Source organism: Mesoplodon bidens (assembly GCF_964165515.1).
Source record: "Mesoplodon bidens genome assembly, chromosome: 6".
NCBI lineage: Eukaryota > Metazoa > Chordata > Mammalia > Artiodactyla > Ziphiidae > Mesoplodon > Mesoplodon bidens.
The window spans coordinates 45851328-45868507 of record NC_138162.1 but is presented as its reverse complement, the minus strand read 5'-3'; the positions used below and the strand labels follow the sequence as shown (position 1 = coordinate 45868507).

The following is a 17180-nucleotide window of genomic DNA, read 5'->3' as shown; positions in this document are numbered from 1 at the left end:
AGAAACTAGTATTCTCAGTGTAGAAGTGATCAAAAGTAATCAGAAGTGTAATGTAAAAGAAGTGAAAATCCTGTAGTCCTGAATTTGAACTATCAGCATTACTAACTCATGAGGCATTTTACTTTTAACTCTGTCCACTGGAGTGAACTATAAACAATGACAAACCCAGTAACAATAAACATCAGTTACCAGATTGAGGTCTCTAAGTGCCACTTCCTACTAAAAGATGCCAGGATTCCTTAGAGCAATGTCTGATCTAGGTACACAGCAGGAATTATACAAGATAAGTCTGGAATAACTCATCATACCAGTTTATGAAGAAACCATCAAAGATTACTAGAAAGTCAAAAAGACCTCAGGAGCCAATCTGAAGAGACCTGGCCAAAGACAGGATAATTTCAACTTCAAAAAGGGTAATAACTAGAAATAACTGAAACCCTTCAAATGTTTAAATTCATAGGTTCATAATAATATATATAATACTAATTATTCACCTTTGGAGGATGATAGGTAACCACGTAATTACTTTAAAAACCTATAAATATACTCTTCAAATGTGCAATGGTCATGAAAAACAAGGAAAGACTGAAAAACTGTTGCAGATCAGAAGAGTCTAAGGAGACATGAAAACAAATCCTGGAACAGAAAAGAGAACTTGGGACTTCCTTGGTGGTCCAGTGGTTAAGAATCTGCCTTCCAATGCACAAGACGCAGGTTCGATCTCTGGTCAGGGAACTAAGATCCCACATGCCGTGGGGCAACTAAGCTCATGCACTGCAACAGAAAGATCCCACATGCCACAAGTAAGATCCCACATGCCACAACTAAGACCTGACTCAGCCAAATAAATTAATAAATATTTAAAACAAGAAAGAAGAGAGACCTTAGTGGAAAAACCAGGGAAACCCAAATGAAGACTGTATTAATTTAATAATATTGTGCCAATGTTATTATCTTACTCTTGACAAATAATTATATAAGACAGAAGTTAGTAAACTATAGCCTAAGATCTGATTTTTGTATGGTGTGCCAGCTAAGAAAGGTTTTAAAATTTTTTAAATGTTGTAGGGACTTCCCTGGTGGTCCAGTGGTAAAGAATCTGCCTTCCAATGCAAGGGACACGGGTTCGATCCCTGGTCGGGGAACTAAGATCCCACATGCCATAGGGCAACTAAGCCCGCACGCCACAACTACTGAGCTCAGGCGCCTCAACTAGAGAGCCTGCATGTCGCAAACTACAGAGCCCACGCACTCTGGAGCCTACGCACCTCAACTAGAGAAAACCCACAAGCCACAACTAGAGAGAAGCCCGCACGCCACACTGAAGAACCTGCGTGCTGCAACAAAATATCCCTCATGCCCTGCGTGCTGCAACTAAGACCGAACACAGCCAAACATAAATAAATTTTTTAAAAAATGTTGTAATAAAACAAAAACAAAGAAGGAACATGCAACAGAGATTGTGTGTGGCCCGCAGAGCATAAAATACTTGCCATCTGACCCTTTCTGGGAAAAGTTTGCCAACATTTGATATAAAATGTTAGCATTAAGGGAAGATTGGTAAATGTTGTAGAGACCTCTGTATCATTTTCCAACTTTTCGGCAAATCTTCCAAAACACTAATTCCAAAACAGTTTTTTAAAGAAAGAAATAATAGAAACTACAGTAGAAATAAATGAAATAAAGAAGAGAAAAATCAACAAAATTGACAAACCTTTTAGTTAGAACAACCAAGAAAAGAGAGAGAAGCCTCAAGTTATTAAAATTAGGAATGAAATAGGGAACATCACTACAAACTTTAGAGGAATAAAAAGGATTATAAGAAAATAACCATGAACAAGTGTATGCCATCAAGCTGGACAACCGAGACAAAAATCAACAATTTTGTCTAAAAAGGCAAATTCCTAAAAAGACACAAACTACTGAAACTGACTCAAGAAGAACTGAAAATCTGTTAACAAGTGATTGAATTCGTCATCAAAGAAGTTCCCAGAAAGAAAAACCCAGGCCCAGATAGCTTCACTGGTAAATTCTACCAAACAATGAAAGAACATCAATCACCAATTTTTCACAAACTTTCCCGAAAAAATAGAGAAGGGAACATTTTCTAACTCATTCTATGTGGCCAGTATTACCCTGATACCAAAAGCAAAGACATCACAAGAAAAGACAACTAGAGAAAAATATCCCCCCACAAAATCCTAGCAAACCTTACCATACCAGCAACTTACCAATATGTACCATGACCAAGTTAAGTTTATCCTAAGAACGCAAGGTTGTTTAACATCTTAACGTAATATACCATATTAGTAGAATAACAGACAAAACCCACAATTATTTCAGTAGACACAGAAAAAGAATTTGATAAGATCCAATACCCTTTTAGGATAAACAAACAAAAAAAACCCCAACAAATCAGAAATAGAAGGGAACTTCCTCAACCTAATAAAGTCAACTTAAAAAACCTACAATTTAACATTCTACTTAATGGTGAAAGACAACTGAAAGCTTTCCTCCTAAGATCAAGAACAAAATAAGGATGTCTGTTCCAGCCATTTGTACTGAAGAGTCTGATCAATGCAATTAGACAGGGAAAGTTCTTAGGCAATTAAGCAAGGAAAGTAGAATATATGCATGAACTAATTCTTACAGCTTTAAAATATTAGCACACACAGACACACACTCTGTCTCTCAGAAAAATGCCAAAACTTGAGAAAAACACATTAAAAGTATTATACAGGATAGGGCCAACAGCAATTTGGTAAATAACCATCATGAAACTATTCATCCATGAAGCATTATCTTTCTATAAAATCAAAAAGTTCCTATTATAAAAATTATTAAATCATAAAGTAGAGCTTCTGTTTTATCGCTAGAAAGATCTTAAGAGGTAGTAACACAGTTCAACTCCATACTGTGCCCCTAAGTAATTTACTCACGCTTTATGCTGGGTGTTACTGGCACAAACCTCCTAACTACCAGAGGTGTGTAGTATCCAGTATATCAATCATGCTGCCTCCCAACAAGGGAAGAAGCTATTTGAACAGTCTAAGAATGCAGTCTTGACAGTCTAGGCTAGTGTGGCCACAAGAAGGAAGGAATGTAAAAGGAGATGTTTCTTCTGTCACTTTACATTTGAAGACTGAGAAAAGCGACTACAACATGTACAAGAACTGGGAGAACCCAGTCTGCATTAGTCATAGGAAACCTTCGAGAATCAAATGAAAAGAGGCGCAGAGAAAGATGGAAATGAGAGTTCCGGGCAAGGTGGAAAGCAGTCAACGGTACATTAAGAAAATCACCAGAACTCTAAAGCAGGTGTCTGTACCAAGAAAATAAAATAAGGGACTTCCCCAGTGGTCCAGTAGGTAAGACTCTGCACTCCCCATGTAGGGGGCCTGAGTTCGATCCCTGGTCAGGGAACTAGATCCCACATGCTGCAACTAAGAGTTCGCATGCCGCAACTAGAGCCAGCATGCCGTAACTAAAGATCACGCATGCTACAACTCAGACCCAGCACAGCCAAAATTAATAAACAAATAATTAATAAATATAAAATAAAAATTATGTTTCTGAAAAATAAAATGAGCAGAACTTTCTGGGATGAGGGTGATATTCTGTATCTTGATAGGAGACTGGGCTACAGAAGTATATGCATCCTACAAAAAATGATCAGATACACAGAATGTCTGTATGTAAATTTCACATATAAAAGAAAGAGAAACCTAGATAAATATTAAACTCTAGTTAATGATATATAAGCTAAAGTGTTCATGGGTAAAGTATATTGATGTCTTCACTTTGAAATGCATCAAAAAAAAATAAGATAGCATGATGGATAGCTAGTCAGATGTGGTAAAACAAATACAGCAAAAAAGGTAACTGTGAGTGTATGGATGTTTGCTGTACAACTCTTTCAGCTTCTTGTTATATCTGAACATTTTCATAATAAAATGTTAGGGGGGAAAAATTTCAGATCAGAAAAAGAGGTCTGGAAGAAGGTCAAAAAGAAAGGGCAAGGAACTTCCCTGGTGGCGCAGTGCTTAAGAATCCGCCTGCCAATGCAGAGGACACAAGTTCGATCCCTGGTCCAGGAAGATCCCACATGCCGTGGAGCAGCTAAGCCCATGCACCACAACTACTGAGCCTGCGCTCTAGAGCCCGCGAGCCACAACTACTGAGCCCATGTGCCACAACTACTGAAGCCCACGCACGTAGAGCCTGTGCTCCACAACAAGAGAAGCCACAGCAATGAGAAGCCCGCACACAGCAACAAAGAGTAGCCCCCACTTGCTGCAACTAAAGACCACATGCAGCAATGAAGACCCAACGAAGAATGAAGGAAGGGAGGAAGGGAGGAAGGGAGGGAGAGAGGGAGGGAGGAAGGGAGGGAGAGAGGGAGGGAGGAAGGAAGGGAGGGAGGGAGGGAGAGAGGAAGGGAAAGAGGGAGGGAGGGAGGGAGGGAGGGAGGGAGGAAGGAAGGGAGGGAGAAGCAAAGGAAAAGAAGGGGAAAACACAGATGTTAAACAGGAGCTAAAATAAAAAATATAAACAAAGACAGAGAAAGACAAGTATTATATGATATCACTTATATATGGAATCTAAAAAATAATACCAGACTTCCCTGGTGGTCCAGCTGTTAAGACTCCACACTTCCACTGCAGGAGGTGTGGGTTCAATCCCTGATCAGGGAAGTTCCGCATGCCACGCAGTGCAGCAATCAATCAATAAATCAGTCAATCAACCAGTAAAATAAAAAATAATAGCAATGAATCGATATACAAAACAGAAACAGACTCACAGACATAGAAAACAAACTTATAGTTACCAAAGGGGAAAGAAAGCAGAGGAGGGATAAATTAGAGGAGTATGGGATTAACAGATACAAACTACTCTACAGAAAATAGTTAAGCAACAAGGATTTACTGCAAGAAAAAGGGAACTGTATTTGATATAATAACATACAATGGACAATAATCTGAAAAAATATATATATATATAAAACTGAATCACTCTGCTGTACACATGAAACTAACAATGTGTAAATCAACTGTACTTCAATTAAAAAAATACACACACACACACACACACACACATATATATAATAAATGGGAAAAAATCCAAGAAAGTGAACTGCAAACCAGTTGTAGAAATTCACTCACTCACTGTATGATGTTTATTAGCAGAATGTGCCTGGTTCAAGAATTCTCACACAGAAAATATGGCATATAGAAATTTCAGAGTGTAAGATATACCAAAGCCAGGGACTCTGGCTGTAATATCTTTCTGAAAAGGGATGTAGTTTCAATTAAAAGTAATAGGGCAGGGCTTCCCTGGTGGCACAGTGGTTGAGAGTCTGCCTGCCGATGCAGGGGACACGGGTTCGTGCCCTGGTCTGGGAAGATCCACATGCCGCGGAGCGGCTGGGCCCATGAGCCATGGCTGCTGAGCCTGTGCATCCGGAGCCTGTGCTCCGCAACGGGAGAGGCCACAACGGTGAGAGGCCCGCGTACCGCAAAAAGCAAAAACAGAAACAAAAAAGGAATTTCACAGGGTATAAGATACACCAAAGCCAGGGACTCTGGCTGTAATATCTTTCTGAAAAGGGATGTAGGATCAATTAAAAGTAATAGGTCAGGGCTTCCCTGGTGGCGCAGTGGTTGAGAGTCCGCCTGCCGATGCAGGGGACACGGGTTCGTGCCCCGGTCCAGGAAGATCCGACATGCTGCGGAGCAGCTAGGCCTGTGAGCCATGGCCGCTGAGCCTGTGCGTCCGGAGCCTGTGCTCCGCAACGGGAGAGGCCACAACAGTGAGAGGCCCGCGTACCGCAAAAAAAAAAAAAAGGAAAAAAAAGTAATAGGGCAAAGGGGAAGATAACTACAATAATAGCTCTAAAGGCAGCAATATTTAAACTTAAAAACTGCCAGAGAATTGCCTGTGCTTCCTAAATGTATACAAGTTACAGAAACAAAGAAAGCGCCCCAGTTCTATTATCTTATAAAATATTAATAAGAAAAACACTCAAGTTGACAGACTTCCAGTAAAGATTATAAGCTGAATAGTTATTACCAACAGCATTTTGCTGTAGACAACAGTCTAGGGCTTCTACATATTTATTTTCATTTTATTTTATTTTTTTAACATCTTTATTGGAGTATAATTGCTTTACAATGGTGTGTTAGTTTCTGCTTTATAACAAAGTGAATCAGCTATACATAAACATACATCCCCATATCTCCTCCCTCTTGTGTCTCCCTCCCACCCTCCCTATCCCACCCCTCTAGCTGGTCACAAAGCACCGAGTTGATCTCCCTGTGCTATGCGGCTGCTTCTGTTGCGCCCACTATTTCTAACCGTGAAGTCACTATTCATTACCATATGTAAGGTAAATACCAATTACTAATTTATTCAGACTTAGCTTTTTCAGCTTAAATACTGTGATTCTTTGCATTTCCCTTCAGTGATATCCTCTGTTTTATTCCTAAGAGATTACAGACCATCTAGACATAACTTCTGAAAGCACAGCTGATGCACTTGACAGTGGTTTAACAAGTACAGTATTGCTATACTAGCATAGCACAGTGATGAATCATAAAACGTGTTAAATCAGAACTTTAAATATTTTTTTCCTTTGCTGACTGACCTAGTCCAGAGAAAATTACTTTAAAGGTTGGAAAAACAAAGCACCAAACAAATTAGAGTATGATAGGCAAGTTGTCAGGCTGAGCTCTAGAATGTGTCAAGAGATCTGTACAGCTTGTGAAATCAGAGGAAAAAGCAGAATCAAGGGGTAAGTTAACAAGGTTATACACCCTCCCCTACAACAAACATTAGTGACATCCACCATACAACTGTCAAGTGGAAAAAAATTCTTGCCAAGAAAAATAGCATTACTAACTCTCTTTCTCTGGATCTCTCTTTCATTCACTTGGCTCATAGGAGCTAAAGCTACTTTCACAATGAAGAATGTGTTCATAGCTTTTCTAGTGGAGCCAAATGTTTTGTATGGATCTGTCACCCAGTAAATTTGGAAAATTTAATGAAGTAGGAATTTTTGGTTTTAATCATCCTTATGCCCACCATCCAAAGATAAGCATTATTAATATAGCCTACTAGTCTTTTTTCTTAAATGTTTTAACAGTTGTGCTATAATATTGGGTCCTTTCAATAACCGGGCCTTTTCCATCAAAAGTTCAAATATTATAATCACTTCATAACTTATGTGGAATATACAATAAAAGCTCCCATTTCCTGAACACAACTTATGCAATTTCTAATTCCTTCCAACCATCCTGCAAAGTAAATATTGTGAGAATAATAATGGGAAACCTCGCTGAAATGGAATCAGGAGGCCAGAAGGGGAAGCTCTCATGCAGTACCACTAGAGGTCAATTACAGGAAAAGCTATCATTGCAGGCCCCATTGGGAAAATATGTACACTGCATCCCTACAAGAAATCAACTACTCCAGCAACTCAGCTAATGGGAAACCCTTATTACCCTGAACCTCACTTTTCTCTAATGGACTTGCTCCAAACAACCCTTCCCAACTTCCTCTTTCTCTATAAAATAAGGTTCCTGTTCCTGGGACTCGCCCTTGGTTGTTTTTGTTTTGTTTTTCTTTATTTTTTTGGCTGTGTCGGGTCTTACTTGTGGCACGCAGGATCTTCGTTGAGGCATGCGGGATCTTTCACTGCGGCGCGTGGGCTCTTCATTGCGGTGCGCGGGCTTCTCTCTAGTTATGGCATGAGGGCTTTCTCTTCTCTGATTGTGGCGCGGGCTCCAGAGCACGTGGGCTCTGTAGTTTGCAGCATGCGGGCTCAGTTGCCCCGTGGCATGTGGGATCTTAGTTCCCAGACCAGGGATCAAACCCGCATCCCCTGCATAGGAAGGCAGATTTTCTACCACTGGACCACCAAGGAAGTCCCTTGCCTATGGTTTTTGCCATGGCCTGCTTGCTCTGAATTGCAATTCTCTGCTATTCCCAAATAAGCCCATTTTTGCTCATAAAATAACTTTTATTTTTAAGTTCAATATTACCATACTTCATTTTACATTTTTAAAAACCAGAGTTTTTTATCTCCCCACATTATACTAGATAATCAAATGACAAAACTGATTACGAGTTTATAAGACAAACCTATGTCCTATACGTCATAATATGATGCATTAAGAACAGATCATTAGGACTTCCCTGGTGGCGCAGTGGTTAAGAATCTGCCTGCCAATACAGGGGACATGGGTTCGAGCCCTGGTCTGGGAAGATCCCACGTGCCACGGAGCAACTAAGCCCGTGCACCAAAACCACTGAGCCCGCACGCCCTATAGCCCGTGCTCCACAACAAGAGAAGCCACCACAATGAGAAGCCCACGCACCACAACGAAGAGCAGCCCCCGCTCGCTGCAACTATAGAAAAGTTCACACACAGCAACGAAGACCCAACGCAGCCAAAATTAAATTAATTTTAAAAAAAGATCATCATTTCTGTGGTATGTCTACCAAAAATGCATAACCCCCCTCTCATCATGAGGAAATATCACACAACCTGAAATTGGGAGACATTCTACAAAATAAATGGCCTATATTCTTCAAATACATCAATGTCATGAAATGGAGACCACATTAAAAGAGACTAAAAAAGGGACTTCCCTGGTGGCGCAGTGCTTAAGAATCCACCTGCCAATGCAGGGGACACAGGTTCGAGCCCTGGTCCAGGAAGATCCCACATGCAGCAGGGCAACTAAGCCCATGAGCCACAACTACTGAGCCTGCGATCTAGAGCCCACGTGCCACAACTACTGAAGCCCGTGCGCCTAGAGCCCGTGCTCCGCAACAAGAGAAGCCACCGCAATGAGAAGCCCACACACTGCAACAAAGCGTAGCCCCTGCTTGCTGCAACTAAAGAAAGCCCACGAAGTGTAGCCCCCGCTCCCTGCAACTAGAGTAAGCCCACGCACAGCAACAAACACCCAACACAGCCAAATAAATAAAATAAATATATAAATAAATTTATTTAAAAAAAAGAGACTAAAAAGAATTGACACCTGAATACAATGTATGATCAAGGACTTAATTAGCTAAAAAGGACACTATTGGGACAATCCGGAAAATATGAATACAATGCACAGGTTACATTAGATGAGCTGATATCTTGATTTTTGATAACTGTACTGTGATTACGTAAAATAAGATCCTCGTTTTTTAAAATATACACACTAAAGTATTTAGGGGTAAAGATGCACCATATCTGCAACTTATTCTCCAAAGGTTCAGGGGAAAAGCTGTGCGTAGTTTCTCCTTTGTAGAAGGACAGAGAAAAGGATAAATTAGTAAACATGGTAAATATGTTAAATCTGGGGGGATCTGGAAGAAGGATATTCGGGAATTATGGATACTACTCTTGAAACTTTTCTCTAACTCTCCAAGCATTTTTTCTTTTTAAACTGAGGTTCAAAGAGACTTAAGTAATACATCTAATTGGTAAAGTGGTAAACTTAGGTCCCAAACCCAGGTTTATTCAGATTCAAAAGAGCTCAGCGGTTTTTCTCTTACATCCTGCTACCTCCATAGGGTATCGCAGTACACCGCTACCATTACACATTTAGAATTGGGCGATAAGCATCTTGTGGAATGAAGCACACACACCCCACCCCCAATTTCAGGTTGCTTCCTTAGGAAGTACTTCCCAGAATGGGGTTAATGGATAAATGAACATGGACAATTTTACTAATACTCCTTTGAGAAATTCTCACAAAACTTTTTTTTTTACAAGGAAAATCAGAAATCTAAGGGTCTAGGAATCCTTCTCAAAGCTCAGTGGGCAGCTTTTTTCTTCTAATTATATAAAATGAGCCATCCCCAAAGGGCCAATGGATAAACGATTAGGGACAACACTTGGCAGGAAGGGAGCCCTCCTTCCTCCATTCTGGAGACTTTGATTCTCTGGAAATCATTCCAAGGATTTTATTTGGGTGGAAGATGGAGACAGTTTACATTCCCAACAATTCACTTTTAATATTTAATCTTTACTGATTTGATAAATAACAAAATAAAATGTTTTAATTTATATTTGATTGTAGCAGGATTGTACCTATGATTACTCGTAACTTGTATTTAGGCTATTCATGAAACAAACATTTTCTTAAGCATTCATCTATACAGGGAAGGCCTACTCCATACAAAAAGTCCAAATTTTTCCCACAATAGCCAGTCTTTCTTGGTCAGTTGTGAATAAATACCTATCAGGGTAAGTGTATTTAGGAGCAAACACCAAATAAAAGATGTTTGTTGATAGCAGCAAAATACAAGGCTAACCTTATACTGGAAGATATGATGCAACCACTGAGTTGACTCCATCTTCTATGTCCCTTAACAACAACAGGGAACTTGTTAAAAAAAGTACCTATAGGGCTTCCCTGGTGGCGCAGTGGTTGCGAATCCGCCTGCCGATGCAGGGGACACGGGTTCGAGCCCTGGTCCAGTAAGATCCCACAGGCCGCGGAGCAACTAAGCCCGTGTGCCACAACTACTGAGTCCGTGCGCTACAACTACTGAAGCCCGCATGCCTAGAGCCTGTGCTCCGCAACAAGAGAAGCCACCACAATGAGGAGCCCACGCACCACAAAGAGTAGCCCCCGCTGCTCACCACAACTAGAGAAAGCCCGCGCGCAGCAACGAAGACCCAACGCAGCCAAAAATTAATTAATTAATTAAAAAAAAAAAAAGCCTTTCTAAGATTAAAGCACTCTTCTTAGGTAACGATGCATGAAAGAAAAGGAAGGTTTTGTTTGTTTGTTTGTTTGTTTGGCCACACCATGCAGCATGTGGGATCTTAGTTCCCAGAACAGGTATCGAACCCACACCCCATGCAGTGGAAGTGCAGAGTCTTAACCACTAGACCACCAAGGAAGTCCCAGAAAAGGCAGCTTTTTAAAATTGTATAATTCAGGGACTTCCCAGGTGGCGCAGTGGTTAAGAATCCGCCTGTCAATTCAGGGGACATGGGTTCGAGCCCAGGTCAGGGAAGATCCCACATCCCGCAGAGCAACTAAGCCCGTGTGCCACACTACTAAGCCTGTGCTCTAGAGCCTGCGAGCCACAACTACTGAGCCTTCAAGCTGCAACTACTAAAGCCCGCGTGCCTAGAGCCCTTGCTCTGCAACAGGAGAAGCCACTGCAATGAGAAGCCCACGCACTGCAACAAAGAGTAGCCCCCTCTCGCCACAACTAGAGAAAGCCCGCGCGCAGCAACGAAGACCAAACGCAGCCAAAAATAAATAAATAAAACATTTTTAAAAACTTTTATAATTCAGATATTTCTCTACTTCAGAGTATTACTTCTCCATATACTTGGGACTTGGGATTTTCACATTACATTCCAGGGACACACCTAGATTAATAATAAAGAAAAGAAGGGACTTCCCTGGTGGTCCAGTGGTTAAGACTCCACGCTCCCAATGCAGGGGGGCCTGGGTTCGACCTCTGATCGGGAACTAGATCCTGCATGCCGCAACTAAGAGCCAGCTAGCCACAACTAAGACCAGGCCCAGCCAAATAAATAAAAAAAATTTTAATAATAATAATAAAGAAAAGGAGATGGCCTAGGTGCTAACAGGTAGGAGGAAAAAGTTCAGGATTAAATAGTTAAGAAACAACATCCCACGTTACCTGAATCAGTATCTACTCTTTCCTATTATATACTACCTACTTTTTAAAAACAAGTTTCAAAATCCCAGGTTTCCTAAAAAAGAAAACATTAAAGCACATGTGCCCCCTTAATTTCTGTAATTTTAAACAAAGAAAACAAGAAGTCCACAAAAACTTACCTGTACCACTTGTTTCTGTAGTTGTGTTGCCTGTGTCGCTGAAATCTGTGGCTTTTCCCGAGCACCTCTGGGCCGGTCACTGCTCACCGAAGTCATCATATACAGTATATACAAAATAATGTATGCACAAAATAGAAAATCTGAAAGAAAGCAGACACAGTAAGCAAAACTTCCAGATTATAGAAAACTACAAGGATAAAATTCAGGGATAAGGAAGAAATTTGAGATAAAACATAAAGGTTCTCTAGGATGCAAATTCTCAAGAAACAAACCATTAGGATTTTAGATTTTCCTGGTAGCTCTTAAGCCAATTTACTAAAGCAGTCTAAACGCCTATGGTTTATGATTATAGCAATTTTAAACAAAAATATCAAATATCACCAATTTTAACCAGCAATTATTTTACCATTATATAACCAGTCCTCTGTATCCAGATTCAACCAACCACGCAAAATATTAGAAAAAAATTTTTTCAGAAAGTTTCAAAAAGCAAAACTTTGAGTCTGCCACACTATCGCAACTATTTATATAGCATTTACATTATTTTAGGTATTATAAGTAATCTAGAGATGATTTCCCTTTTTTTAAATTTATTTATTTATTTTTGGCTGCGTTGGGTCTTCGTTGCTTTCCCTAGTTGTGGTGCATGGGCTTCTCATAGCGGTGGCTTCTCTTGTTGTGGAGCACGGGCTCTAGGTGCGCAGGCTTCAGTAATTGTGGCACGCAGACTCAGTAGTTGTGGCTCGTGGGCTCTAGAGCGCAGGCTCAGTAGTTGTGGCCCACGAGCTTAGCTGCTCCTCGGCATGTGGGATCTTCCCGGAAGAGGGATCGAACCTGTGACCCCTGCACTGGCAGGAGGATTCTTAACTACTGCCACCAGGGAAGTCCTAGAGATGATTTAAAGTATACAGGAGGATGTGTATAGGTTATATTCAAGAAATATCATGCCATTTCTTTTTTCCTTTTTTTTTTTTGGCCATGCCATGTGGCATTCGGAATCTTCGTTCCCCAACCAGGGATAGAACCCGTGCCCCATGCAATGGAAGCACAGAGTCTTAACCACTGGACCACCAGGGATGTCCCTATTATGCCATTTCTATAAGGGACATGAGCATCCACAAATTTTGGTATCTGAGGGAGGTCCTAGAACCAATCCTGTGCAGATACCAAGAGACAAGTGTATGTAGTTACTACTACATCAGTGGTCCCCAACCTTTTTGGCACCAGGGACCATTTTCCTGGAAGACAATTTTTCCACAGACGGTGGATGGTGGGCGGGTGTGTTGATGGGATGGTTTTGGGATGATTCAAGCGCATTACACTTATTGGGCACTTTATTTCTACTATTATTACACTATAATATATAATGAAATAACTACACAACTCACCATAATGCAGAATCAGTGGGAGCCCTGAGCTTGTTTTCACTTGCCACTCACACATAGGGTTTTGACAGGAGTCTGCAAGCAACTGATTTATTATGGTCTCTGTGCAGTCAAACCTCTCTGCTGATGATTATCTGTATTTGCAGCCGTTCCCCAGCGCTAGCATCACCACCTCAGCTCAACCTCAGATCATCAGGCATTAGATTCTCATAAGGAGTGTGCAACCTAGATCCCTCACATGCACAATGCACAGTAGGGTTTGCGCTCCTGTGAGAATCTAATGCCACCGCTGATCTGACAGGAGGCAGAGCTCAGGTGGTAATGCAAGCGATGGGGAGCGGCTGTAAATACAGATGAAGCTTCGCTCACTCACTCGCTGCTCACCTCTTGCTGCGCAACCCAGTTCCTAACAGGCCACGGACCAGGACCAGTCTGTGGCCTGGGGGTTGGGGAACCCCGTACTACATGTAGTTTTATCTGCCTCTTCCCATTTGCAGTTAGTATTTGAACCCAAAGGTGACGTTATGCCCAGCCTGGATTTTACCGGCAATAATGTAATTCAAAATGTGATGTCTAGGGGACTCCCCTGGTGGCCCAGTGGTTAAGAATCCAACCTTCCAAAGCAGGGGACACAGGTTCGATCTCTGGTCAGGGAACTAAGATCCCACAGGCTGTGGGGCAACTAAGCCTGTGCACCGCAACAAAAGATCCCATGTGCCTCAACTAAGACCCAATGCAGCCAAAAATAAATAAATAAATAAATAAAATTTTTTTAAAGGATGTGATGTCTAGGAGCAAGCTATACCTTAAGGCAAAAACCACTTATAAACAATAAACCTTCCAAACAGACAAAAATGACTAATTTTCCTTTATTTACTCAACACTTATTGAAGAGCTACTAAGTGCCAAGCATATAACTAAATATAATATGCCATCAAAACACGATTATAACAACAAAATACACTTCACACCCAGTAGGATAGCTATTATGATAAACAAATTAAAAATAGAAAATACGTTTTGGAGAAGATGCAGAGAAACTGGAGTCCTTGAATACCACTGGTAGGAATGTAAACTGGTGCAGCCACTACAGAAAACCAGTATGGTAGGTCCTCAAGAAAAAAAATCAGAAAAAATCAGAAAAAATTTAAAAAATAAAATAAAATTAAAAAAAAAAAGAAAAAAAATCAGAAGTAGAATTACTGTCAATTCAGTAATTCCACTTCTGGGTATACACCCAAAAAAATTAAAAGTAGGGTCTCAAAGAGATAGTTGTACACCCATGTTCACAGCAGTATTAATCACAGTAGCTAAAAAGTGGAAGCAACCCAAGTTTCTATCTATAGATGAAAGGATAAGCATATATGGTGTATACACATACAAAGGAATGTTATTTAGCCTTAAAAAGGGAGGAATTTCTGACGCATGCAACAAACATGCATGAACCTTGAGGACATTATACTAAGTAAAATAAGCCAGGCACAAAAGGACAAATACCCTATGACTCTACTTATATGAGTTACTTGGAATAGTCAATTTCACAGGCAAAGTTGAGTAGTGGTTACCAGAGGCTGGGAGCATGCGGAAATGGGGAGTTACTGTTTACTGGGTATGGAGTTTCCACTGAGGAAGAAACATAAAAACTTCCGAAGATGGATGGTCACAAAACCACGTGAATGTACTTAATGCCACAAAAAAGTACACTTTAAAAATGGTTAGGGACTTCCCTGTTGGTTAAGAATCCGCCTGCCAATGCAGGGGACAAAGGTTCAAGCCCTGGTCCGGGAAGATGCTGTGGAGCAACTAAGCCCATGTGCCACAACTACTGAGCCTGTGCTCTAGAGCCCACGAGCTACAACTACTGAGCCCACGCGCCCTAGAGCCCGTGCTCCGCAACAAGGGAAGCCACCGCAACGAGAGGCCCGCGCACCACAATGAAGAGTAGCCCCCGCTTGCTGCAACTAGAGGAAGCCTGTGTGCAGCAACAAAGACCCGATGCAGCCAAAAATAAAATAAAAATTGTTAAAGTGATAATTTTTGTTATGTATATTTTACCCCAATTTAAAAAACAGTGCAGCAATGCCTTAAGAGTTGAATTTCCAACCTAGAATTCTATACTCAGCAAAAATTCCAATCAACGTGAACACAGAAACAAGTTGAGTTCACACATACAATACCTCATAAACTCAGGAAGCTCCTGGAATAAACAAAACCTCTAAAACAGCAAACCAAGAAGAGGCCGTTTGCAACTGACACCACAAATTACCTACCAAAATCCATTTACGACGTATTTTTCCCTTGCAGTCCTCTTGCAAAGAGGGTGAAAAGCTAAATACTTCCTCAGCCTCCCTTGTAGCTTGGGATAGCCATAGGCCACTTTTCTCGAAAATAATATGAATAGTCATAGCGCCTTTATTCACAGTCTCCCAAAACTGTAAATACACCAACTGTCCTTCAAAGAGTGAGTAAATGTAGCATAACCATACAGCTGAATATTACTCATGAATGAAAAGGAATCAACTACTGAACAACATGAATGAATCTCAAATGCATTATGCTAGATCAAAGAAGCCAGACTTAAAAGGCTGCCTACTGTATGATGCAATTTTTATGACATTCTGGAAAAGACAAAACTAAAGAAAGAAAGCAGATCAGAGATTGCCAAGAACTGGGGGATGACAAGGGTGTCTCACACAGGAGACAGGAGGCTCCCCCAAATGACAGTCAAAAAATATCAAGATGACATCTTGACTGCTGACAGCTGACAGGAGGCCTACAGAGCAACCAAATCTAATCAGAGCAGGAAAATAGAGGGATACCAAAGAGACGCCTCCAAGAAAATGTTCTTGACCATCTGAAGAAGTTAATTTACACATATGAAAAAGTATAGGGACTTCCCTGGTGGCACAGTGGTTAAGAATCCACCTGCCAATGCAGGGGACACGGGTTCGAGCCCTAGTCCGGGAAGATCCCACATGCTGCGGAGCAACTAAGCCCGTGTGCCACAACTACTGAGCCTGTGCTCTAGAGCCTGCGAGCCACAACTGCTGAAGCCCATGCGCCTAGGGCCCATGCTCCGCAATGAAGAGGAGCCCCCGCTTGCCGCAACTAGAAAAAGCCCACACTCAGCAATGAAGACACAATGCAAACAAAATTTAAATAAATAAATTTATTTTTTAAAAAAAGAAGAAAAAGTATAGCGTTTAATCAGTGGTGGGTAGGTAGAAACCTAAGCAACTGTGGGAAAAAAACCAAAACAATTATTTTTCCCCATAAAAGGCAACACAGCTCAACTGTAATGCTTATATGATTACAGCAACTTTATATTTAAATTTATGATGTGCTGAGCATCAAGCTGAATGTTTTACATAAATTTCTCCCTGTAATCCTCAACACTCTATAGAATTTGGCATAATCCCCATTTTAAGGATCGGAAATAAAACCCGAAAAGGTTCTACACAGACCAATGAGATGTAATATAGTTAAGTCCCAATCGCTTATTTCCTAGGGTACAGAGCCTACAAACCAAACCAGGTACTAAATTACAAAATAACTGTTGCCTTCATAATCCTAAACTAGCAAAACAGTAGCAAGAGGCCAGGATGGAGGAGACAAAACTCTTAATTATGAAAACAAGCCACACAACATCCAGCTGTAGACACTGCAGTCTCCAAAACACAAGACGTATGGCTAGAGACACCATAATTTGTAGCTGATCTTTAGCACAACTTACCATCTCCCTAACTTTTCCTGACAGTCATATACACTCAGAAAAATAGCAATGCTGAACAACATGAACATTTAAAATAACATCAAAGTAAACCCTTTTATATTTTCAGGAATTTTAAATCACTGCTTGAATCGAAGGTCCATTGGAACTCCACAACTAGGAGGTCACTGGTGATCACTGCCAATACAGCTTTGAAACAGTGGTGTGGAAAAAGCCAAGGTGAGTGAGGGAGAGTGGCAG

At 40.9% G+C, this 17180-nt stretch overlaps 1 protein-coding gene across 9 annotated transcripts in view; it reads right to left on the bottom strand.

The window, feature by feature from the left end:
* UBAP2 (ubiquitin associated protein 2) overlaps positions 1-17180 on the bottom strand; it is a 131697-nt gene that overhangs the window by 78701 nt on the left and 35816 nt on the right. For all 9 annotated transcript variants that reach the window (XM_081236202.1, XM_081236194.1, XM_081236193.1 and 6 more), the window contains exon 2: positions 11826-11965. In XM_081236202.1, coding sequence (XP_081092328.1) covers positions 11826-11924 — 99 coding nt within the window. In that variant the 5' untranslated portion in view covers positions 11925-11965. The remainder of the gene's footprint in view (positions 1-11825; positions 11966-17180) is intronic.